The 26,990-nt window shown below is 36.8% G+C and overlaps 1 protein-coding gene across 3 annotated transcripts in view; it reads right to left on the bottom strand.

Moving 5' to 3' along the window:
* cdkal1 (CDK5 regulatory subunit associated protein 1-like 1) overlaps positions 1-26,990 on the bottom strand; it is a 209,019-nt gene that overhangs the window by 22,759 nt on the left and 159,270 nt on the right. For all 3 annotated transcript variants that reach the window (XM_081597191.1, XM_081597190.1, XM_081597192.1), the window contains exon 13: positions 4,802-4,885. In XM_081597191.1, the coding sequence (XP_081453317.1) occupies positions 4,802-4,885 (84 nt within the window). The remainder of the gene's footprint in view (positions 1-4,801; positions 4,886-26,990) is intronic.

The following is a 26,990-nucleotide window of genomic DNA, read 5'->3' as shown; positions in this document are numbered from 1 at the left end:
ATACGCACTGCAAAAGCAACGGCCAAACATCCCTAGGCCACTTGAGTGTCTTAGCCACACGCTCAAACAAGACAAAATACTTGTCCACATCCGACTCTGAAAACGGTGGAATCAAACGAATGCATTTATTAATGTCAAACTGGGCCCCTGCCAGACCGCTGTCCTGATCAGCAGAACCGCGCGCTGAGTCGCGTTTCGCAACTGCCTCCAATTCCAGTTTGCGCATTTCAACTTGATGCTGCAGCTCCAAACGACGCATCTCCAATTCCAATTCCATTTTACGCACTTCAGGGTTAAACGCCCCAACTTCACCCTGTGTGTTTGGTGCGGGAGGTGGCAAAACCTTTTGCTCAACCAATGCGGCGTATAATCGCCCTTTAATAACCCCCTTTTTCTCTTGTTTAACCACAGGCATGTTAAAATGAGCAGCAATGGCTATGAGATCGTTTTTAGTAGCACTATTAAACTTCTCCAAAGAGGGATCAGCTATAAAACTTTCCAGGTCAAACTCCATTTTCAGGACGAAAATTGATCACGTCACAGAGAGAAAAACGCCAGCTAAGCGCCAACTACAGCGTGAAGTGAAAACAAATTGAAACAAGTGCACAATGGGTCCAAAGTAACCATGTCCCCACTATACTTTACCTGCCTGCCACGACTCACCTGATAAACTGATTCCTGGCTCTTCACGTGGATCGGCGGCGGGTTTATTAAGCACCAAACCAGTAAGAAATTAATCTTACGGACTGCCCCCGAGATCACTGCTCGCACAGTGAACGCTAACCGCAAACCCCCACGACACTATCAAAATAAACAGGTGAAGTCTAAAGCGACAGCACCTCTTAGCCTAGCAGGAGACACAGTCACTAAAATAGAACCAACACTGATGCACAAGCTCAAAAAACATTTCACTCACCTGCATATTGGACCAACCTACCAAATACGCCACAGCTGCCCAAAACAAGCCGGCCGAAAAAAAAAAAACATGTCACAAGACCGTGTCCAACCCAAAATGGTGACGTCAGTAATCACTCCTACAAACACGAAAAAAAGATGAATGACCAAAACATCACGCATTCAAACCATCAAATTTACAAACTGTAGGAATCCTTGCTTTGGACGAGCCCCCATTTGTTACGACTGGCTCAGGGTCGTAACAAAAAACATGAAACCATACCATGGTTAAAGTGAAATAAAGTAAATGTTTATTAACAAAAAACAACTATCAAAACAAAAGAAACTCAAAAGTGCAAAAGACGGGGAGCTGGAGCCTGGCAACTACCATTGCCTCTGCAGAATGGACGCTGAGGGCCACAGGCGACAAACCACCAACGACCAGTGACCAACGACCAGCTACGAGCCACCCAGCGCCGCTGAAAGACGGAGACAGCCAGCTTTAAGTATCCTGCACTCCAATCACCCGATCAGGCACACCTGCAAATGGGAGGAGCACAAAGAGGGACAACAAGACCAGCCTACAAGGCCCAGGGCCGTCACAGAGCATGTCCAATTTCATTAAAACCCCCAACTCCTACTTCCTCATTGAACTGCAAACACACGAGCACACACGAGGGGTTAAATGACCTACCTAATTTAATTGCCACACACATGTAATCTGATTGTGTAAAGTAAAACCTTGCTACTTAATCATACTCGCACCTTGCTCTACCTTTGCACACGGTTTCCTCTAATGGTATTTCACCTGTGAACCTCCCCTTTGGCCCTTTCTTTACCACTTACCCCTCTCATCTTTCTCTCACTTGATCCAATATTCTAACACCAATCATTTCACCCTTAAGATCAAATTCATTTTGAACAACATTTATAAAAGCAAAATAAGCTTGTTTGTTCATAAACAAGAAAATCTGGATTCCTGTGAAACTGTAGAGTGAATATCGGGTGACACTTTATTTGAAGGGGTGTGCATAAGACTAACATGACACTGTCATAAACATGACATAACATCTGTCATGAACATAAAGGAGACTTTATGAATATTTAAGAATGTTGTCATCAAGTGTCATTCGGTAAATGATGACACTTTTAATGCAAAGTTGCTCTAAAAGTTGCGTTAAAAGTGCCAACTTTGCATGATTTTGTAAATTTTGATAATTTAATGCAAAGTTGGCATTTTTAATGGACTTTTAATGCAACGTTTAGAGCAACTTTGCATTAAAAGTGTCATTATTTACCGAATGACACTTCATGACAACTGTCATAAACATTCATAAAGACTTATTTATGTTCATGACAGATGTTATGTCATGTTTATGACAGTGTCATGTCAGTCTTATGCACACCCCTTCAAAGTGTTACCGAATATTGTACATAGGTCAGCTGTTCAAATGATGGAAATTAGAATATTTCCATCATTTGAGTGGATGTGGTGGAAGAGCACAGCTGGTACTATTACAGCAGGGTGTGAGTATAAACTGTGACACATAGGAGAAGTGACAAATAACCTGTATGCCAAAAAAAGGACAGCAAAGAACACTCTTTTAGATAACAGTTTAGATATTCCAGTGCTTGCAGCAAGATGGAGCATATCTTTTAAAACTTTGTTGTGAAGAGTCTTCTTCCGTTGGGGTAGCAGCTTTAGAACCCTAAAAAAAAAACATAAGGAATATACTTTTGTTCCGGGGAATGCTGATGAAGAACTCAAGAGGACTGTGCAAAGCAGGATGCTTAATAAAATAAAGAACATAATGGACAATCTTGAGCATCCTCTTCTCAAGACTGTGACGGAACAGCAGAGCGTACAGAGGATTCTATCAACCCTTGAAATACAGACTGCTACAGGAGATCATTTCTGCCTACAGCAATCAACATCTATAATGGACCTCTGGGGAGTCTTGGATGGCTTCAGTAGAAAACATTTCATTTCCCTTTGGGACATATAAAATAGCTTTTGAATCAAAGCTGACTCCAATTGTTAAAGTAATTATCCATCTTTAACCTCGTGGAAAATCTCGGCTGGTTTTTGTATTACGGTACGATGAGATGCAAGTAGGATTTTCCCAATTCTGAGACATGCAGTCCAAACTCCAGCCAATGACAGGCTGGAGTCAATGCCCCCCCCCCCACACACCCTCCATCCTCTTCAAGTTAAAAAGGAGGGAAAGGTAAGTGGCTTCAAATAACAAAAGGTCTTTGAATGATGAGAAGACCTATGCAATTCATTTCCAGGAAATGTTATTTTGGTAAATACTTTAAACAGTAATAAAGTTACAAAAAAAAAAAAAAAAAAGAAAAAAAGCAGGGAGCAAAACCAGCATGTTCTAAAAAGAGCTAAATGTGTTGATATTTGAATAGTTGCAGTTGCAGTAAATACAAAAACGCGTACAGACGATGTTGAAAGAGCGAGAGAATCACTACAGTGTGAAGGCTTTATAGCATTCCTACAACTAGAACTCCTTGTGTCCTGTGGGTACAGGCATATTCTTCAGGAGAACACATTCAGTGACATGCTGGTTCATAGTCTTTCACAAGGCTGTTACTTTTTTAAGTAAAGGTGTAATTTAAGAGTACAAGAGGGCTTTGAGAATAAAACATCAAACAACATCTCCTTTCAACCAACACATATGCCTGGAAATGCACACTTGGATGACTCTAGCGTGTGCACTCCAACAACACGGATGAACCGAGTAACACTTGTAACTTAGGTTTATAGCCTGCAGAAGGAGGTGCAAAGCAGGAGGAGGAAAGGGGAGGGGAGGGAAGTCGAAGGGAGGAAAAAAATTATTACCGTCCCATGCCCCCTCTGCTAATAAAAAACATAACTTCAAACATGTTTCTGATGATGGTTAAAGCAGGAGGAAATTGATTTATTTGAAGATGTTTTAAAGTGAATTTTTCACAGGTTGACTGCAGGTCTTTGAAGCCTTGCAACTGCAATGCGTGTGTGTGTCATGTGTGCATGAAATGTGTATGTCTTTAGGGGTGACCTTAATGTTAGTACAGTAAAAAGGAAGAAAAAAAAAGTATTGCTGTTATCAGCTGCCAAATTCTCTCATGAACACCGTAGGGTGTGTTGGTGTGTATTCGTGAGTATGTCCGATATTATAGCTAACCTACTTTGGTGAATATAAGCTAAGCCTCCAACACCTGCTGTGAGTGCTACATGTGACAGCCAAAGCAAAGCCTCGGATATAATTTGCTATGTGTGAAAATGAGAAAGAGTTGGTTAAATTCCACAACCAAGAGACATAAACTGTAACTCGAATGTGTTTAGTTCATTTTACTGCACAATGTGAGAAGCAATAGCTGTGTGTACAGTAGTAGTATTTTTTTTATGATTCATCTAATGTCAATGTCAACAGACTTTCACTCACACATAAAAATAAAGAGCATCACACCAAAATGGCTGTGTTTTAAAAAAAATCCATTTTCTTTCCTGGCTCACTATGGCATTATGGTTTCTGTGCGTCGGTGAATGCTTGCCGAAAGAACCTCATCGATGCAAGTGTATTTATACTAGCTTTTGTTAATTTAAACAAGAGCAGTTCAGAGGAATGTAGTTTACACTAAAGCCTTAAGTGGGGGGAATAAAACAGTGCGTTTCTATGCTGTCAATTCAAACCAGGAGAAAAAGATGACAAGAATGGATAAAGTGATTTCTCATCAATTACTGCTGTTGGAAAGAAACTGTGTACCTTGTATTACTTTGAAAAAAACAAAACAAAACAAAAGACCCATCTTGTTGCTAAATGTAAATGCATACTGTTTGATCCATTAGGCTATTAGAAAGTCTTTTTGAACCAACAAAAATAAAGTTGATCTCCACAATTATTTGCTTCCTTACCTGTTCGTAGAACTTGTTGTGGGAAACGTAGTACTGGGCATCAAAAGACTCCTCTGTCACCAGCACAAATTGCCTCTCTCCCACCTACAAATACACAAAGACAAAAAATAGATTTTATTTTGTTACCAAAGACACAGTCTAGAGCCATGACTAACTGGAGGTGAAGGGGTGAATATTAACTTAACAGTCCATTCTAGCAATTTTAAGAATTGGCTTTTTTATTTCTAGCATTTTATCCATCTGCACATCCATTTGATTATGTTCAGGCTCATGTAGGGTTGGCGGTACCTTTCTCAATAAGCATGAGGAGGGATGGAACCTGCTTAAGTAAACCAAAATAATTTTATTCTTATAATTATTTAATTCAAATAAATAATTCTTTGCTCGAGATCAAATTGGTTTCAGTAAAAGCTAGGGAAAAAAGCATTTTTGTTTGACACATTCACAAGGTAACTAAACCATGTAAAGCAGATCTGTATTTCTGAATGTCTAATTAAAAACTATAGCTGTACCAAGGTGTTAACAGTTGTGTCCCACAGGCAATGCATAAAGCTGTGAATTGTCCTCAGGTTTATTTGACAGAAGCAGACTTCTTCAGTCATGCCTCTATTCACAAAGATTGCAAAGGCAATAAAAGCTTTGCTCTTACACGTTTCTTTTTTCAAGTTTTATGTTGCTGAGGTTCACCTTTTAATTACAATTTCAAGGTTTCTAAGCCACTTCATTTTAGTGCTTTGCAGAGATGACAGTAAGAACTATTCAACACAAGTCCTTGCAAAAAAAAGAAAGAAAGAAAGAAAGAAGCGGAATTAAAGAAGTCCATAAAAGGATACAATTCAAATGTGTACAGAATGCTATTCAGAAAATCAGAAAATCAAATACTACAAGGCCTCTCAATCTAGCAATTTAATATAGGACATAATGATAAAAAGCACATTTTCTGTTAAAGAATGTTGTTGACTCCAAGGAATGAGGAAGAGATGAAGATGAAAAGAGCTCCACTGAAAGAACTGCAGACTCTAATAAACCATCTAAGTGTTGAATTAAAAGTAAAGGTTTCTTTTCAAAATGATTAATCCAAATAAAAAAAAAAAAACGTAAAATGTAAATGTAATACTTCTGATCTTTATCCAAACTCCATTGTCACGCTGAATGCTAATGCATTCAACAGAAAGTGTTTATAATGTACAACCTTGCTTCATCTACATCAAAACACTGTAAATACAAAGAAATGGGATATGAAATGTTTAAAGTTGCTGCAGGTTAAAATGTGTTATTTACATATTTGTTAAGACTATCTGTGTCTTGACAGCATGATACCAATAATCTGTGAAAATATCAAGCTCCTCTGTCTCCTTTCTGCATTTCTACTGCAACCTACATAAATACACTGTTTGGCCAGAAACAACCAATCAGTCAGGAGGAGGGTCTTAGCACTGTCGAACCTGCTCATGTATGTGCTGCTCAGACCCTCCCCCTGGCTCTTTGTTACACTGCAGCTCCCTCCCCACAACAGAGCCTGCAATGAATGTGCCGGCTAGTTAGCATAACCACAAATGATAGCAGAAGTCTTTTTTCCACCACCAGCACAGAAGTAATGCATACACAATTGGAGTAGGATTACAGGCAGGAGGCAGAGGAGCTCAATTTTTTCACGGATTAGCTTTCTCATGTTAAGCTGTCACGATACAGTTAAAGTTTTAAAGGGGCAATATTATATGTTCTCCTGCCACAAAGTGCCATTTTATAGATCAATCAAGTATCTATGTCAGCTTCAGTTGCTATAAAAATGCTATACATATCAAATATGACTTAAGAGAAATTTTACATCATAATTTACCACATTGAAATAGGGTCTCTGTCTCTAAAAATTCTTGCTCCATCAAGAAGTCATGATAACGTGGCTCCTCTATCAACACTTGAACGTTTTTAACCAGCATTCCACTGAGATGCTCCTTCTATAAGGAGCTCAGCAGATGCGCAGTTCCACCAGGTATTTGCTGATTGCTGCTAGCTAGTCTGAAGGAGCTCAGTGACGGAGTTGCGTGAGAGGAATGCTTTGTAAGGAGTAAGCTTGGAGGCTTGGAAACTGCAGCTCCGAGGAGAAGCTAGGCTGTGCTCGGTCCACACAAGTGTTTTGCACAGCTAATTTAAAGGAGATTAAAGGAATTAATGCAGGAAAAGAATCAAGGGAACACTCCAGATACATTTTTGATGAGGAAATAACATAACATGATGTAAAGTTAAAAAAAGTTGATTTTACACAATACTGCCCCTTTAAGAAATATGTAAAAATATAATTTAAAAAAGTTACATACTGCAGCTTTCATTTTAAATATGAAAGAAAATAACTAATGTTGCTTAACTCCATACAATATTCCACTGTGTTAGATAAAACACAGTGAAAAATATACTGTAAGTATATCTCTACACTCAAACTGTAGCTTACATCTGCTTCTAATGTCTTATCTAAAGGTTGTTGGATTTGCTCAAGTGAAGAATTGATTCCCTTTTCATGTCTAGTTATTTGCTTTCCTACCCTCACCACAGCAGAGAGGCTGCAGGCAAAGAGCGGTGCATAAAAGCAAACTCTTATTCTTTTTGTACATGTAAATCGAAAATCTGTTAAAAATAAATGATTGAAACGTGAAAACAGAATCAAACAGAATGTTAGTTTACATTGTTTTTAAAAGAGCAAACTAAGAGCCAAACTGGAAGGAAAAAATGATTTAGTAGAGTGCAATTGTGATAAAAAGACATTTAGCACTACATAATGCCTATTAACATTCACTTTAAAAATGCAAATACACACAGTACAATATACATTGCCGAGAGGCACATTATTAATATCCTTTGTACAAGAAACATGTAAATGTTCTTCTCATGTCAAAGGCACTACAAAAGCAAAGTTTAAACCCAATCCAGCAATTTAGAAAATATTGCTGCAGTGCAAAACCACCTGGGTTATAAATATCTAAAGCTCACACTTGAAAATGTTGGGAACAGAGTGTCCTGTAGGCTTAGCAGGAAGTATTTGCATTTAAAGTCTGCCAGTGATGAGCCCCGTACTCTAAAACTGTGCTGACTGATCATTTCCTTGGCAATATGTCAAAGCCTTAGAAGTCACGGTTCTGACATATAGCCCAGGGTTTTTCCATTTTTGCAGACACCCATAATCCTTGCTCTTTTCTTCTCTCTTTCCAGATTTATCCTTTTGCCTCCATGTGACTATTTTTTCTGGGTGTTTCCTCTGTTGTTCAAACCTCTTTCATCTTTTAAAAGTTTCTCTCATCAGTTCCTCCCTTCTCATTTCTTTAATGGTTTATAGAACAGCAGCAATGGCACACATGTGTTCTAATGTCACAATTTTCTTTGGATTAAAGATGGTCAACACTCACCAACATGCAAATCATGTCTGTGCTGGTAACAATCCTTGACATTTCCCGTTATCTGTGGGAGGTTTCAATAACTCCACAATAAGTTTCAGCCTTATTGTGGGACAGAAAATGCCATCAACAGTAAGAGACAATGCAATAGAGCAGTGGTTCTTAACCTGGGTTCGATCTTTGTGCTCTTCTTTTATCACTGAATGCAATCTTGCATTTTTTTTTTTGGCAGCCTGATAAATTGCATGGCAACTAAACTATAGACAAAAACACTCAACCTGTTTCAGTCTCCCAGCAAATTGACTATACATAACTTGGAGATGTGCGACCTGTGACCTACGCCACACGACGCCCACGGATACTGATTTCTGTGACATGACACTATATTCATTGGTATGGATATGATTTACTGTTTGTTTCACTGACTGGGTGAGCTCATTCTGCCTACACTCTGACACATTTTAAAGTTTAGAATGAATTTCCAGAAATAATTACACATAAGTCCGCTTTTAACCAGGGGTGAAAGTAGTTTTAAATTCTAGCCTTCCTCCGCCTACAGGTGGGAGGGGGGGGGTTTCTGACTGTTTGTGCTTACGGGCCAAACAACAGTTCAGATTACCCACCCTTCTTGGAGTCCTTAGAGGGGGTACTGGAGAGTGCCCCTCATGGGGACTCTCTTGTTCTGCTGGGGGGCTTCAACGCTCATGTGGGTAATGACAGTGAGACCTGGAGGGGCGTTGTTGGGATGAACTTCCCTCCCGATCTGAACGCAAGTGGTGTTCTGTTGTTGGACTTCTGCGCTCGTCACAGATTGTCCATAACGAACACCATGTTCAGCCATAAGGATGTCCATATGTGCACTTGGCACCAGGACATGATGATAAGATTTCCACGATGATCGACTGTCATTGTTTCATCAGATCTGCGGCCGTATGTCTTGGTCTTGGACACTCGAGTTAAGAGAGGTGCAGAGCTGTCTACTGACGCTTCACTGTTGCGTCTCGGTCCAGACTGTTGTCCAAATGAACACTAAAGTGTTTATATTCTTCAACCACCTCCACTTCTTCTCCCATGATGGAAATGGGGTTTGATTGGATCCTGTTCCTCCTGAAATCAACAATCACCTACTTTGTTCTCTGGTGCTCTGGCTTCCTGGCCACAATCTGAATTTTCTTTCACCCCTGCTTTTAACAGATTCAAAACTCAGTTCTTCGACTGACCATTTTTCTCGTTATAGTTTTAGTACGATGTGCTGAGCATTATTGACTGTGACTTTTAAAAGTTTTTTTATGAATTGCTTACAAACTTTATACATGATTAGAAATGCATAGGATTGGAGGAAGAAGAGCTAAGCATGACTGATGTGCAGATCCTCTGGAATTAGTAATATCTAATCCTCACCACAGTGAGCGGTGAGAAACAGTGAGATGGGATTGAGGAATATCCTTGATTATGTTGATTGAATTGCAACTCAGAAGGCAATTATACATTAAAGCCCTCTGAACAATCAGCAACACATTGTGGAATGTAGAGTATTAGACTTGAATAAAGACTACAAGGAGCTGCACCCAAAAGCAAAAACTAATTGAATGAAATTGACTAAACAGTTTGTATCAGAAGATTGCTCTTGATTTTGATGGATTGTCCAAACTGCGGTTAAGTTGTTCATTGATGGCATTCCATACAAGTTGTAAGAGCTTCAAAATGATTTACAACAATCAATACATTCAAAATCTACATTTTAAACAGAAGTGATGTTTTATGCGCATGCATGAAAAGCTTTGCAATTCACCAAATCCCTAACAGATTTTGTATTTATGGTATTTGACAAACCATAATATTTGAAAGGCTACTCTTTCAACTATAGATTTTCTGCAACTGAGACTCTAAAGCTCTAGAGTAATAGGGGGGACATTATGATTACATTACAGGGGAATAAAGAACAATAGTTTGGAAAACGGGGGTGGGGCATTTAATATTGTAATGGCAAACAGGAGTGGAAATAAGCATCTCCTGGTAACCAAAAGCAGGTATGAAGTAGCATGAAAATTTGATCAAACAAACCATAGGAACAGATTTGCAGCCAAAACTTAGAAAATGCATTTAAGTTTTACAACAAACTTGCTGGGGGGCAGCAATGCCCCTGAGCTGCCAAGTTGTCTGCTTGATATGACATCATGGAAGTGGAGCTCATCTCTAATTAAGATCATCAGCAGTAAGAGCCCTGCAGCAACATGTTGCTGTAACACTGGACAGTACAAATGGTGACATTCAAAGTATTTTGCTTATGAAGCAGTGTCTGTGTGTTTTGGTACATAAATAAAAAAAGAGTTGCAAGAAGTGTAATCAACTTGTCTCATCAAAATATAGACAAGGTGGAACAATCACTAGCTTGCCTTTTCTGTAAACTATTCTTTCAAAGATCCAGTCAGAGAAAGATGTGTGGCTCTGTTTCAAAAGATGTCAAACTATTTAACATCATGAGTGAAATAGATGGATTAACATTACAACTATACATACTAATGAAATGTGCAAATTTGAAGATCAATGTACTTGTTTATCGACTGCAACTTTTTCAAATGACTAAATTAGTAGTCGACAACTGATGAATTGTTTTTAGGCTTACAAAATCAATACATTACTATCCATATCAAACTTGATTCATTTTTCTATTGAATAATTGAATTTTTATTAATTAACCACATGCTAACAGAAACATTTCATCTGAAAGAATTTATTTTAGATTGAAAATGATGGAATTCAGAAAGAGAAAAGGAAATTGGCATAAATATATCTTACGTCATTGGACACATTTCTTGTAATTCAGACAAAAATCCTGTGAACAAGTTAAAAACAAATGTGGCTTTAAGCAATTTTTTAAAATTACACTATATTTAAACATATGTAAACTATATTTGGTCAGAAATTCACTTCCGTAACAGTTTTATGTAACAATACTTGGAGACTTTGAATTGTCAGATTAAAACGTGGATATCAGTTGATCAAATAGGAAGTTCTTTACTTATTTCTCCATTTGTAGTTGATGGCTGCATTTTCAGTGTCCATTTTTCTTTTTCCCCCTTTGGTGCCCAAGTCTACAATTCTTTTTCACTAAAGTGGATTATGTCATCATTTGCTCTCCCACGAACACCATCACACTACAAATGATTTACATAAATGCATAATATTTATTGGTTTTTGTTTCCGTTGCTGTTTGTCTTTCCTTGCAGCGATGCATATTTGGTTGTATGCATTTAGCTTTCTATTTACTCCATCTGTTGAAGCAAGTCACAGCATACCAAACATGACATCAAAGTCTTTGTGCACTAAGGCACTTATTTACTTCACCATTGAGAGAATAACATCCCATGATACACAGCAGAGCCATTACATATTTGTGGGATCGTGAGTTTAATTGATAATTAATCCTCATCATAACAGGAATAATGAGAGAAATGCAGCTTTGAATTCTAATGAGCCGTTTGTTTACCAAAAGCCTTTCCCCCCCCTAGTTTTGTAGACATTTTTTTAACTGGACTGGGTTACATTGCCAGAGTGAAAAGCAAAAAATGTTTTGTTTTACTGTGAAAGAACTCAAAAGTCAAAAGAGTTTTTTCATTGAACACAACAACCGTCTCAGTACAGAAATTGACAGAGTAATTGACAATAATAAAAAATTCCATCCATGAATGGATCTTTAGATTATAATCACTTAAAATCAAGCTGGATGGAAAAGGTCTCGCATAAAAAGGGAAGCAAAAAAAATCAAAAATCAATCTTTAAGTGTTTTAAAGTCCATTCCACATGCAATAATCTCAATCATTACACAAGAACTCTCGACAGCTATTTATGTCCATGTTTTCCAATTACAGCCATGTTTTTGAATTATTGTCCTATGAATCCACCATACTGCTATTTTGTAGGCCTCCCAACTTGAACACAGCTGATTCAAATAATTGAGTCATCTCAGTGTTTTCTTAAATTCAAGGTGCATATGTTCATAAACCATGCATGTAGTGATGAAAAATGTAAACACTGGAAACACATTTTTATTCTTCCCTGCTTAACAGCCCCACCTGCTTTGACTTATGCTCATATGTTTGGTCTTGTTGTAAAAGCAAGAAAATGGTGCTTCCCCTCCCCGCCCCCCAGATTTCAGACATGGAACTAATGTTGACTTACAATGTTATATGCTTGTAAAGAAAAGATCATGCTAAAAAGATACTAAGTGTGTAGTGACTATCTGACCCTTTGATATTTTGCTCATATGTAGTTTTGATTTTTTTTTCTTAGGAAAAGGAGCCCAAAAACGTTTTTTTATGTACTTTGGTTGTTTTTCTTTAAATAATTTATGAAGAGGCAGTTTCCTGCCATTTGGTATTTTGGACCAATATGTTCAATTTGTACGTTTGGCATGTTTTACAACGGTTTGAGAGACAACAATTGAAAGTAATATCAGAATTTGCCCATTATCCTATCTAGTTATGTGCAAATGAATGTTAACAGATCACTTAGATCAGATTTCTAATTGAAACATTAATCTATGAGAACTGGGTGTATGGTTGACCAGTTCTTGCAGTTGTTTCCACAGTTTCTCAACGGTGAATTCAATAATCACAAAAAAATAAATTGACATGTAGTGATGTGGGAACAAAAGTTTGTTTAAAGGTTTCACGAGCATGTGACTTGTTGAATCGCTAAACTGACCGAGAGACCATCAGAATACGTCTAACATATCTCACAAATGTTTTGGAAAAGATGGAAGAAACAATATTTCATATGCATTTATGATTATACAAGGACAGAGAGTGTAATTTATACTTTATTGACAAACTAAGTAGGAGATGGGATTAAGAATAAGGCAGGACAATGAACCGGGATTTGGGCTTTCTATGCACAGATCTCACTTACTCAGCTTTGTAGATTATCATGACATGCAATCACTGATGAACTCCTACATAAACAAGCCAGAGATTTTTTTTTTCTTTTTTTTGTTCCCTGGAAAATAATCGCTGTGGGGAGTGATTTAACAGGGCTAAAGAAATATTCTCTGATCTTTTGGAGGTTCCTTTTGAATAAGCTTCTTGAAAGATGAATGAAAAAAAAATCTCCCCTGTTGGTTTGGGTGTTTTGTTTTAGCCTCAAAGTAAAATTCAAAGACACTGAAACTTTTCAGAGTTGGCCACAAAAACTAGCGGATTACGGAGTGCTTTGGTTTTGTGTTTACGGGGGCAAATGAAAAATCAATCGAGATCAAAGTTCTACAAATTAGCTACTTTAAAAGGAGCCTCAACACCAAGTGAAACGGGCATGGAGGAAGCAACGCTAAAAAGTAGAAACAAGGACACAAAAAAACTATAATTTGCATTAAAAAAGAATAATGAAGCGAATTAAAAGACAATTTTATCAAACTGTACAAATACCAGAAAAGCATTCAAGCTGTTAGAACCTTGCATGCGGTAAAATACTTTACAATGCTCTGCAGTCTGCACAGTTGTGTCTTTTACAAACCCAGTTATCAACAGCAGCTGGAGGTGCTTTTCTGGCCAATAAACTATATCCATCTGGCTTTTACAATGCAGTCATGTAGCTTTCTCTCAGAGACTTCCAAACCTTAACAGGGGTGCGTTTGAGCACGCAAGGAAATACACAGGTGGATGATGAAACCTAAACATCTGAACTTTGAGTAAAGGAGATTAGGTGGCTCTGGTATTCTCTGAGGAACATGTCCTTTTTGAGTGAGAGGATGCTGCAAAACAAGATTTTGCTTAGGGTTTTTTTTTTTTTTATCTAGTGATGAAATTCACTTACATAAACAATTCCCTTACTCAGGGTGATGTTTCTCCTTCAAATTGTTATCACTGGTAGATCACTTATTAAACACGTCACTATTTGCATGCACTGCTACACGGAGTAAATTTTACAGTCTAAAAGAAATGTCTCTCAGAGTAAATTAGGCAAAAGAAACTAATCTAGACATGTCGGTAACCCTGTCCTAATTTTGATTAAAGAAAAATTGCAATAGCTGAACAATCATGAAGCCTATTCAGTCTTAGGTACTTACAATGTTGATTACACAGTGGTAAATGAAAGAGTACAAAGCAGGGGAAATACTGTAATCATTGGCTGGAGGGTTTGAGGAAGGAACTACACTCTGAGAACAGATTAAACATATTAGTGGTAACACTAAGTAAACAGTGGTGACTCTTTTAGCTTCAGTCCAAGTTGGAGCAAAACAGTCCTGCCCGATGAAATTCATGTGTTTTGACATGAAGAAGGTGGGAAAAAAAAATAGTTGACTTGTGTTTGAAGTACTCAACAAAGAGAAAAATGTGCTCGGTGAACAGAAACTACAAAAGACTGATTAATGATCAAGAAATGTTTTAGAAAACAATGTTATTAATAAAGTTGGTACTCGGCATGACTGTGAAGGAATAAAGTCAACTGTTGCACATGCGCAAAGCACACTCAGTGCATGGCATGTTTGCTTTTTTTTTTTTTTTTTAAAGGAAAAAAAACTGTTCCACTAAAATTATGATTGGTATAAATTGAATAACGATGTAACATTTTTTTTTTCATGCGGATTACTCTAAACCTATTTCAAGTTGTAAAGTTATAACCTGATACTTCCTCATGCATATTTATTGTTTATCCCCAACTGAAAAAGGGGATTTGGTGTTTTGTCATGTTTAGCCATGCTTTGAATTTTAATTAATAGAGTCCACGCCTTTTAAATGCTAGGATTCACATTGAATGTTTGTGTATTTCAGTTGTTTTGATTTGCCAGGGTCAAGAGAAAAAAATAAATATTGCTCGTTTTCCACTTCATGGCATCTGAAGGTACTCCTTGAATACAAATAATCTGATAATCCTATTGCTATGACCGTAACGTATCCACGTTTCTAGGAAATTGGCAACAAAAAGGAGCAGTGAAATACAGTTGAACTGTGACTCTTTAATTACATGCCTGATGAATATAACAATTTTGTGAGAATGACTTGGAGTATTCGGAACAGAAAAGTTAAATTATGGTGCAAGTAAAAAAATAACTACATAAAAGAGTTAGCTGTAATTTACCATCACGCTTGTTTTGTTGCATCTGTACTTTGAACTATGTTAGAATACATTTCAGAATGATTAATGCACACTCAGAAAACATGGTAAAAATGATAGGAATGTACTTGAAATGCAAGAATAATGAATAATCAAACCCCAAAGGCAGAATGTGTGCTTGTTTGTGTGCCTCACTCCTCTAATTTGCTCCACAGCTTCACTGGTCCTTCCACGTTTTGGGAGGTTTTTTAATCATACACACAACTATCCCAATAAACGCCATATGTTTTCACCTCATGCACACAGAAACCTTTGAAACAGTTACATTAAGTAAGTTACATTTAACAACTGGTGAGTGGCTGATTCTGAGAAAGTAAGAGAGTTGCATAAAATCAATGTGCAGCAACTTAAAGTAAAGACTTAAACATAAACCTTTCCATCTCAGATGAAGGCAAACCCATCCTTCAACATTGACCTCAAAAGAACCCAGAAAAGTTACTCAGTGGGAGATTCCACAATTGAAAAATTGTATCTTTTCCACCCTCAAAACAAACAAAGCTATGCTATTAGTTTTCATGAATACTGAGGTCATAAAGCTGTCATACAAGGTCTTGAAAGTTTCAGATGGAGAGTGAGACAGCAATAAAGAATGTAAGCAAAAGAAGGTCAGTATGTGATGCTCTAAAACAACAATTTTGGATATCAGTTGTTATAATTTGCTCAAAAACATTCTCACGGTACCTTTAAATACAACAAAAAGATCTCATGAATACAGAAAATGCATCTCAGACTCTTCTTTCTTTAAGACAAACATATTGTAATATTTTTGACTGGACTGTGGGAAAAGGCCATATAACAGTGAAGATAGGTCATACAATAAAATGAAGCAAAGTTGTAGTTTCATTTGAAGGCTGGTGCTCGCTGAAATGTTTAAAGCTCTACTGTCAGACCTTTCAGACAGTGATTTCGTACGTTTGAGAATGATTTTAGGGCAGTGTTGACTCATGTTTCTGGGCACTGCAGTCCAGCCAGGCATCTTCCTTCTCCAACACAATTTCCAACTACAAATAAAACATGAGTGCAGACTCACTTGACTTGGACTGAATGGAGATTTGTGTAATTTGCAACTAAAGACAATATCCAGATGTTGGGTGTTTTTATGACTAGCACTACTTTCCAGGACCAGTAGACCATGGGCTAGTTTCTGATATAAGGTAAATTCATAATAATTTTGGTCTGTCAGTGTAAACCTCTGAAATTAGAATACTCAAAAATATTCCCTAATGAAATATTATTGTGGAATTTAGCGAAGGAAAATAATTGGATGAATATATTGGTGCTGGGAGAAGTAAACACCTCTGACTTTAGACTAAAACCTAAAGAACAGTGTGAGAATAAGATGTGGTGGGAGTCAAACAAGTGAGCGATAACATACCCAATACAAGTATTTAGTAAAGCAATAAAACTCCAAATTTGCTACACTGAAATAAATTGTTCTCAACCCATTGATTAACAAAAGATAGAGAGCAAAAACGTTAACATAGTACCAGATTTTGAGTTATATACAGTGAGTTATAGTGAGTTAGATTTTGAGTTATATACAGTGCCTTGCAAAATTATTCATACATCTTTGACTTTTTTATATTTTTGCACATAGACACAATCTTCCATGTATTTTATTGTGACTATGTGATGAGCCAGCAAAATGTAGCCCATCATTCAAGTTGAAGGAAAGGCATACATTCCTTAATTAAAAAAACTAATTCTAAAAAGAATGATTCACATTTCTATTCTGAACAATTTAATGTTTTATATACTTATATATATATATATATACACACACACACACACACACACCTACCTACGTAACCCTACAAATCAGGTTACAACTAATCATAGTTGATAGTGAAATGGATGGAGCTAAACCTGGCAGAAAACTTGCTAGAGGCTACAAAAGACTGGAAGATGGGTTGAAGGTTCGCCATCCTGCAGAATAACGACCCTGAAAGAACAGCGAGAGCTAGACTGGACTTCTTAGATTAAAGCATATTTATGTGCCTAGAGAAACACTCACAGTCCCGACAGTCTCCATCCAACTGGATATTTTTCAAGGAAGAATGGGCAAAATTTCACTTTCTACTAAAGCAACTCCTTTAGCATAACATTATTTTCCAGATTTTTATCTTTTGTGAAAAAATTACAATCATGCATCATTTTCCTTTTGTTGTATAATCTGTTACTTTGAACATGACAAACGTAAAAAAAGTTTAGAGGGTAATTCTTTCTCAAGCCACTTTAGTTGCTATTTTTATCCTTTCTGGTTCTACTGAAAAAAACTATGACGGTATAAATAAGTATGTATCACTTTTAAATGCATATCTGCAAAGCACATATAAATTATACAACATAAGAAAGAAAAAGTCAAGTGTTTCACAATTCTTTGTTTTTTTTGCCATCTTAGAAGAAAAGGCAGTCAAGTCTGTCACCAATGCGACAAATTTAGTTCGTCAGACAAGAGACAGATAGATGTCCCTCACACACACGAAAACACACAGGCCCTGTGACAGTAGCCCAAAGGCTGTTGGGTGTCTGAGATGCTAGAATAAATCACATCACAACTGAGACAGAGCAGAAAACACAGAATGAAAGCCTCCAAAACATCACTTACTGAAATACATGGCACAACACACGCAAAAATCCCCCAAACTACTGAAAAACAGACGAAGTATGTGATAAACTAAGACGAAGTGCAGGCCTTTGAGCAAAGATTAGAAAGTGTCAAGAAAAACAAGGAACACAGTTTAAGACATGTGGGTGTTTGATAAAGGATGAGTTTGGGTTGTAAAATCTTCTGCAATATTCTACAAATTGATGTAACAAACAAATAAGATAGATATCAACACAAGGAGCAAACTACAAAGGCAAAAACTCCATCAACAAAAAGTTAAGTGTGTGTGTGTGTGGGTGTGTGTGTGTGTGTGTGTGTGTGGGGGTGTGTGTGCGTGTGTGTGTGTGTGCGTGTGTGTGCGTGTTAACTTTAAACATAAATTTTCAGAGCAGGACTGCTTATAAATGATGCAAGTCATCTCTTTGGACCCGACTACTATTCCCCCTAAAATTCTTATTTAAAACATGTATTCATACAATCTTTTAAGAGTAAAACAAAATCATATTAAAATTAGAAACAAAAAACACAAAAAAAGGATAACATGATATATCTATGTTTATTGTCTCTGCTAAAGTAACAGTTTTACACCAGCACAGTGTCTGAAAGATTCAATTCTTTATTTATTCCCCCACTGTAGGGCTTCTCCAACAGAGCAAATGTGCAATCCTTTGTGTGGGCGTCTGTGTCCAAGATGGGTAGGGAGGAGGAGAATAAGCCCTTGGCGTTGCAGCATCTATGTGTCTGAAATCGTGTGTCTGACTGCACCATGAATTGGAGCTCAGCTGTGATTGTCAGGCTGATTGTCCGTTATGTCCCTGTGGGCCTGGAGGCCTTGTTATGTGTAATTTATGTGGATATGTGTATAAAGTCAGAGATGGAGGAAGAAACACGGGACGATGGAGAGGAAGAGAAAATGCATGGGTGAGGCACACATCTATTCATCCACGTTATTGTATAATTGCAGCTGATAGTAGGGCGTTGGCAAAAGTAGAGTGATTGTGATTATCACTACAAGGCACACCTAAAGATAAGTCACATCAGTGGTGCATAGAAAGGCCCATCTGACACACCAGTGCTATAGCTGTTTAAAGACTAGCCTTACAGTATGCAGAGTAGAGTCAGAGAGATGTGATAAAAAGAAAAACATGATCTCTAGGGAACGAGGCAAGGATATTCCTAATGTCTATCCAGGTTAAAAGTTGGGTCATGACCGTTGATGAATGCCATAATTTTTCATCTCCTTGCTTTTTTGTCTCCTACATCTTTTCAAGATTGTGTAAATGTTCAAATGTGAACAGAGGATAAAAGGTTGATTTTCAGGTGATAAATTTGGAAAAGTTTTTATGCACTATCCTCTTTTTGTCCTAAGAAGACTGTTTTTAATAAGCCCCTTTGCATCAAACATAAAATGTGTCTTTGGATACTGAATTTGCTTTAGGTACTCAATTCAAGAGTTAACCAGTGTACAAAGAGGTCTTTTCAATATCATTATATCAAAAAGAACCCTGAATATTTAACCTTGACTCATAACAAAAAAAAATGTTGATAAGTACCGAAGAATGGGACTCAACAACTACTGCAGCCTTTTCATAAGTCATTCATTTATATTGTAACATGGAACTATGAGTGTTCTTCAAAAAATAAAAAATAAAAAATAGCTATCAATGCAGACTTCATGTTCCATTTTATTTGAAATGTTTGAATGTGGTTTTGTGATTTAGTTTTGTAGTTGATCAATAGATACATTTTAACACTTTTTACTAAAACACTAGAGATATTTTCACCTCATTATTGTCGAGGCTGAATTTTAACAGCTTTACAAAAATTGAATTAATAATTTCAAATTATTAATTTAATTAAAGTATTTTTTTTTTTTGTAGACAGTTTTCCACATTGGAGTTCCATTACTTTACTGGAAGAGACATAAGGCAAGTTCAGTTTCTGTCAAGAAAAATCACAACTGTCTTCCTCTGTGTGTAAAGAAACTGACAGGGGGCTGAAGTTGTAGTGTTTGCTTATGTACACTGAACACTGTGATCCGAGACATCTGCTAACAATTCCTTGTCAGAGTATATTTTTGTGTGACCATGTAGTTTTATAGATCTGTTATACCTGGGGTATACTGTGCTGCGTTACAATAATATATTGTCAAGTATTGTTTTTCTTTTCACAGCTCATTCAGGAAGCAAAGGACAAGAATGCGGTTTCTATTATTCCTTTGGCAATTTATCATTGGTGAGTATTAACATTTAAGGGAAAATTGGCAGCCAAGACTAAAGTGTTTGTCTGCGACACCTTTGTTGGCTGCATGTCAAATTGTTTTTTTTATTTTTTTTTATACATTTTTTTTTAACAGTATTGTGGTGCTATGAAGATCGTCATGACAGAAAAGGTTATTAGATGGAAACACATTTGAAATTAGTTGTTTTTAAAGTGGAATAGTACGCAAGATCAACATTTTTTTTAGCACAATGTTATTACTTTGTCAAAAACACACATGGGATATTGCTTTGGTTCTTATATGCTTGTTTGACAAATTCTTGAATCTCTCATGCCCGCTATTCAGTGTGCCCACCTATTTCCACAAAGCTGTCTGGCCATCAGTGACTAAGTGTACTTGGGTAATGTAGAAGAACAACGATCCAAAGACGTCTGAATGGCACGTAAAGAATATTTTGGATATTTTGTGTCATGGGATCTATAATTGAGTTCCTGTGGCATGACTTTATCTTGTTTATGCAAAAAAAAAAAAAAAAAACCCTGAAATTAAAACTTTTTTTCTAAAGACTGACAACATTTTCCCTTTAGCTACATAAACGATTTGTTGCCAGTTATCACAGAATGGCATTTGTTGCCACCGAGGGTGAAACACCCAGTTACATGTAGGTGCAATTTATTTTAAAGGTAAGGTTAACTTTGTAGCTACTTTATAGAAACAATTAGAAGAATTAAAATGTTCAGCTATCTACAGCAACAGAGGAACTGCCAGCAATATGTTTGGTCTGTTCATGTGTTGCCCTGTAAATACAGGGAATGACTTGTTTAAATTACAGAGGCCAAAAAAAACTGCTTCAATGTGTGAGTGAATACATATGCAAATGTTTTATGACCACAATATAAAAACATCTCTAGTTAATATCTGTTTGTTTTCCAGCAGATGTCAGGCTCCTGGATGACATATGGCAGAGAGGGAGGCCAATGGAAAAAAAAAACAAAAACAGGGCTGTCTGTCTTTGTGGGAACTTGATGTTCTTGTTTGTGACAAGCCAAACAACCGAGGTCTAACTAAATACTCAACGTTATTCAGTAGTATTTGAAAATTAAACCTCATAGTTACTATCCACTGAAAAACACACTGCAACAGCTAAGCATGAGCCTGATTTGTAAAATAGGTTCCAAATCTTATACAACAGTCCAAGCAAGTGATTGTTCTCAAAAAGCACGCCACAAAGATCTTTGTTGTCCAAATTACAGTGAATCTGAATTGGGCCTTCTCCTCAACATATACATTCAAATCTGTCTGTATACGCTTTATTGCTTACAGGTATTTTAAAATATTGTCATACATTTCAATTAGCTTCACATGCCTTAACAGTGTATAGTGACTGACTGAATATATGCATGTTTTTGCCCATACTGCTACACATCACAAAAAGCATCTTGGCCTGCGGTGCACTTGATACATAAATAATCCTGCACATGCAGTACCGTTGCTGTTATGTCAACTTTAAAAGCCACCTTGCTAATGGGCATGCACAGTCATTCTCTAATGTCAGTGTTTTCCAATGAACAGGTCAAATGCAAGAGAATGGCTCCAGCAACATTAGAATATAAACAAGCCTGCGTCCTCCATAAGTCCTCAGCATGTTCTTCATCTCATCCATAATTATTAGCAAAGGTTATTTTTTTTCAGGTTTAGTGCATTAAATAGATAAACGTATTGAGTAAAGGCTGAAACCATTCTACATGAATTACTATGCAAAGTGTTTCTCATCAAATGTCACATAATACTGTACAGTTTTCAACCTGACTTAAGACGTAGGACTTTTGTAAGGCCTGAAAGCTTTAATAATGACACAAAACACATCCAGAATAGACTACCTTAAGAATAATGCAGATAGTTTATTCAACTCCAGTCTAGGGCAAAATATCTAGGGATTATTTTTATTCCATTAGTGAGCTGGTGTTCTCTGGTTTTATGCAACTAAATAATGTGTTGTGTGCTCATATGTATTGGATCTGTTTGCCTTTTAACTGGCCCTGAGATGTTTGTAGTGAGGCAGTGCGATATAAATATTACTGAATAAAGAGAAATGAAATGCAATGATTTCAATAAAATGCAAAGAGCACAATAGTCTGCAAGGGAAAAAGATAATTCAGATAACCTGTTTCTATTCATTGGGTGATAAAGTCAGAAATAGCCAACAAAAAAAGCCGTTGTGAATATTAACTCGAGTTCTCATACGAATGTCAGGAATGCAAAAAGGAAACACTAAGAAAACTTACTTTTCCTTCAGTAGTGCTTCTCATGAGAAATTAAATCTAATGCTCATGTCCAAACCCAGTTGTAGCTTGAGGTACTGTTGTCACTACATGAGTTATTCAGATGAAAAACATACTCTCCAAACAATGTAATTACAATATGGCCTTGGAGTTACTTTTACAGGCACTGCCTTTGAGAGAAGTAGTCAGAATGCACTAAGTGCTCACAAGCATGAAGACAGACAGGCTTTCCCGTTAGAGTCATAACAGAGATACCGTACATGTAAACAATGACTACTTCTCTCTTCGTCTCTCTCCCACACAAACACACCTATAAAAAAAACTTAAGCAGAGATAGTTTGGAAAAACAGAAATTTCACATACACACAAACAGAGGCACATAAATCTCCAGATAACCACACACAAAGAGCTGTGTAAGGACACTTTAACTTAATTTGTTTATGCTGTTGTTCCTGGAAAGGACTGCGCTCAGGGCACCACATTGCTTCTGCATGAGAGGAGATGACTGGAAGTGCTCTGCCTGTCCTTTAATTTTTTTTGTTGTCGTTTCATACTACTTCTGTTTTTCTGGCATTGTTCATAGCCGTCCACAAACAAATGTGACCGGTTTAGAATTTTTCACCTCATTTTAAACAAAAAGGCTATGAATAAGGGGAGGATTGTTCTTCTCCCAGGCCAGATGATTGAAGATTCGATCCTCAACACTTACATGTGTGAAAGTGTTACTGGGCAAAACTATGTGTTGGTTATGAGAGTAAAAATAAAAAAAAGTTATCATGTTACAACTGCAGACAGGGGGTCTTATTGGAATATTACATTTTATGTTTAATTCGGTTTATTTATGTAACAACTGTATACAAATAATTCAATCTAATCATATATTTAAAATTAACCCAAGTCAATAAAAAAATCCACACATCTGTTTCTTTCCACCTTATTTAAATGTTATTTAAATGTTATGCACTATTAAATAACATTGACGTTTGTGGCTGTTCTGTTGCAAAATGTGAAAACTAGGGGATGTTTCTGCATGAGACAAGACAATATGTTTGCACTTTTAAGTTGATAGATGTTAGAGTTGATCAGTTGTGCCTCTTCTCATTCCTTCTGTAGGAATAAACCACATAAAATTTAATTTTAAATAGTCAAACCAAGTTCATAAGATGTGATCAATACATTAAGTTCATACAATATTAAGAGGCAGCATATAAAAGGACTTTAAATGAGGGAAAGGTTTTGACAGGATTTAAAAGCACAATAACAAAGTACACACAGGTGGCCATTAAGCACTTGATCTTCTCTGGTTTCTTTCAATAGAAGCGTCATATCATCAAGTTAGCTGACAAGCCCTCAGGGTGTTGCTCCCTGCCTTCAAAGAAGGGCCTTTTTAAAGTTAGTAACAGAAAAACTCTCCGAGACAGATGGTTGAGATCAGCCAACATGAAGAAAAAAGACAAAGAAATCCAATTCAGCTTAATTAAAAAATGCATGGATCGGCTATTTTTCTATGTGAAATCAATAAAAAGTACACTAAACTATGCAGATTTGATAAATAAAGATAAATTAAAATATACAATGACTGGAATTCTGGCTTAAATGAACAGGAAAATGATTCTCTAGATTAAGATAAATTTTGACATTTCCATGCTGATGGTATCAACTTTCAAACTTAGTCCGTCTTCTGTAATTTGCTTTTACTGACCTGGATCCAATTAACCATCGTTATGTGTTTAACAGGATAGACTGTCCAGCGCAAATCATTTCCCCCAATGCATATTTTGATTGCCACATAACTCCACTGAAAATGAAACTGTAACCACAACATTTCAGATACATACTCAAACATCATAAAGACAGTTTCTATTATTATTTTGCCTCTAAGAAATCATTAAACAAGGAGGTGTGGCCAAAGGAACTGAGCCATGAGGTAAATGTCTGATCCCCACCTGCACCCATTCACCTTTTCTGTTTACTTTTTTCCCCACAAACAAAAAAAAAAAGAAAAAGAAAAAAACTGTCTACTTAACTAAAGAAAGAAAATCCCAAATGCTTTTGGCTGTTTAATGAGCTTAGAGTCCACTTTTTCACTGGCAGAACTTCAAACGACCAAACCTCCCTTCAACAAGTCTGGCTCTCATTCATCAGCACACAGAGAGACGAACAGCTTTCAGGTGCAGAGAAAGTATGAGATGCTGTGCAAAGTGGAGTGACACGAGGTAACATGGGAAACTTTTTAGTTATTAGAAGTTTTATATGAAAACAAAACAAAAACAAGGGCTGCATATTAGCTCATGCTATAAGAGTCATGGTACAGGTATGGGACTGCCGTTTCGCTCATTCATCTAAGTTATTCTGTATTGTCTCTATGAAATAAATTAAAATAAAAACCTACATAAATAGATACAGTAGTTAGTACAGTTTAAAAATAAATTCTCAAACTAATAATACCATCTGCAAACATCTGAAAAAACAAAGATGAGAAGATAGAAGAATAAAGTGGAAAAAAAAATGGCTTACCATTTCATGATAAAAGAAATTATTTTAGCATGTGGCAATACATGATGAGAGTGAATTTAAATAAAATGTGTCATTTGGATGCCACACTGTCATTTGATATGTTCACACTGTTCAATGCCAGAGTCTGGTCTTCCAATTGGTGACTGAACAAAGTTTTGTCTTCTGCTGCCACACATATATCCAGAAAGTAGAGCTTTTATAAAGTACCTGCAATAAAGTGAATTAAGGTTAGGTCCATTCTGAACAAAATATTGTGGGAAAATTGATTTAGCAAATTACTGTATTAAAACCTTTATCATTGTGTAGATAGGATTTAAAATATTTGCCAACAACATTAAATTGAGTTATTCATTTCTATAAACTGATCAGTTTTCTCCTCAAGCAGACTGCAACAAAGAATTGCTGTAGTCATTTGTTTAAATTAGACCACATAAGCTGCATTGTCCGTCTAATCCTCTCGTTGCTTCCTTGTGCCTCTGGACCTCTGTTGTGTCCCTTATTTAAACTTTGACACAAGTTTGTTTCTACCTTTAGGTGTATCAATTTTCTGGTACATTTTGCAGAAGCTTGTTCTCTGCTGAAAGTCTGTCCTCTAACATCAAAAGCAATTTCATATAACTAAAGTAGCTTCTAGAGCAGGGGTGGAAAATCCTGGTCCTGGAGGACCGGTGTCCTGCAACTCTTGGATGTCTCCCTGGTCCAACACACTTGAATCCAACAGCTGAATCACCTCCTAAGTGCAGTCAGGTTCTCCAGAGTCCTGCTAACAACCTCATTATTAGATTCAGATGTGTTGAAGTTGAGACACATCTAAAAGTTGCAGGAGACCAGCCCTCGAGGCCTGGAGTTGCCCACTCCTGTTCTAGAGGTTAGTTCTGTGCTCTAACCCCCACCAATGAGCACCACTTTGTGAGCGTAGCTGCAGTCACGGGACATATCGCTGGACTTGAGCAGACATGTCAATGCGAGCTTAAAATAAGGAGCAAACTCCACTTTCCTATTACAGAGGTTTTTCACAAAGGAAGTTCCAGTTCTTAATTGGTTCTATAGAAGAAATGGTTTGCTTATCCTTCATCTGAGAGCCACGTTATTATGCAAGTCTCGTTCACTTTTTGTTTTACCAAAAAGACTGATTATTACAGCATATTTGCTACCACATATATAAACCTGGGGTAAAGGGCAGCAAGGACAGCAAGAGACATACCCATGTATGTCGAAATGGGGTCCAACGAACCCCACACATGTAAAACCTGTATCATTTTCCATAGACCTCTACGTTTGCCTCAGTCCTCGCAAACGTAGAGGGCTGTGAGATTATTACTTAGAGAGGGCATGTTGTGTACTACCTCCACTGAACTCCCAGTCTTATCACAGTCTTACATATCTAAAGTCACAGACTCTTTATCAATGACTTAGTCAGTGGAGCTCTGAATAATTAATCCACTTTGTCTTCCGTAAATAAAAAAAAAGAAACTGCTCAAGTTTCTTTGTGGGGATCTTTATCTTCACACTTTACTGGCTATGGACGGCTTATCTCCCATTGTAAATTGTTTTTTAGCACCATTTAAAATCTTGCTTTCACTTATGGAATTAACTTAGTGGTGGCTCTGCCTTTATCTCCAGTGCAGTGCATCTACGCATGCAGAAGCAATCTGGCATAATTTAAAGCAAATATGGTATGTTAGCAGGAATCAAGCATCTTTCACTGTGAAACATTTCAATTAAGAAAATGTGACTCCTTTAGCTTACTATTCAAAACTGTGAACACTTCCATAAAACAAGGTAGCACTGTTTCAGTGGATCACACTAACATTTCTTTTTTATTTCCAGTACACTGACATTTTTCCATTTATTTTAACTGATTCACTCGTGGTTTCAGTCTTTAAGAGTAAATATAAAACAATTTCGCTTTTTTTTTTTCTTTTAATGCATACACTGTTGACGTTATATGTGCAATAATAAACACAGCTCATCTAATTAGGCTAGGAAACACTGTATAGAAATTGTCTACATTATTCATGTATTCGGATATAAGGATACACATAAAATAAGTTTCAAGAGA

This window comes from Poecilia reticulata, chromosome 16 (genome assembly GCF_904066995.2).
Source record: "Poecilia reticulata chromosome 16, P_reticulata-male-v2, whole genome shotgun sequence".
NCBI lineage: Eukaryota > Metazoa > Chordata > Actinopteri > Cyprinodontiformes > Poeciliidae > Poecilia > Poecilia reticulata.
This window is presented reverse-complemented; position numbering and strand designations above follow the sequence as displayed.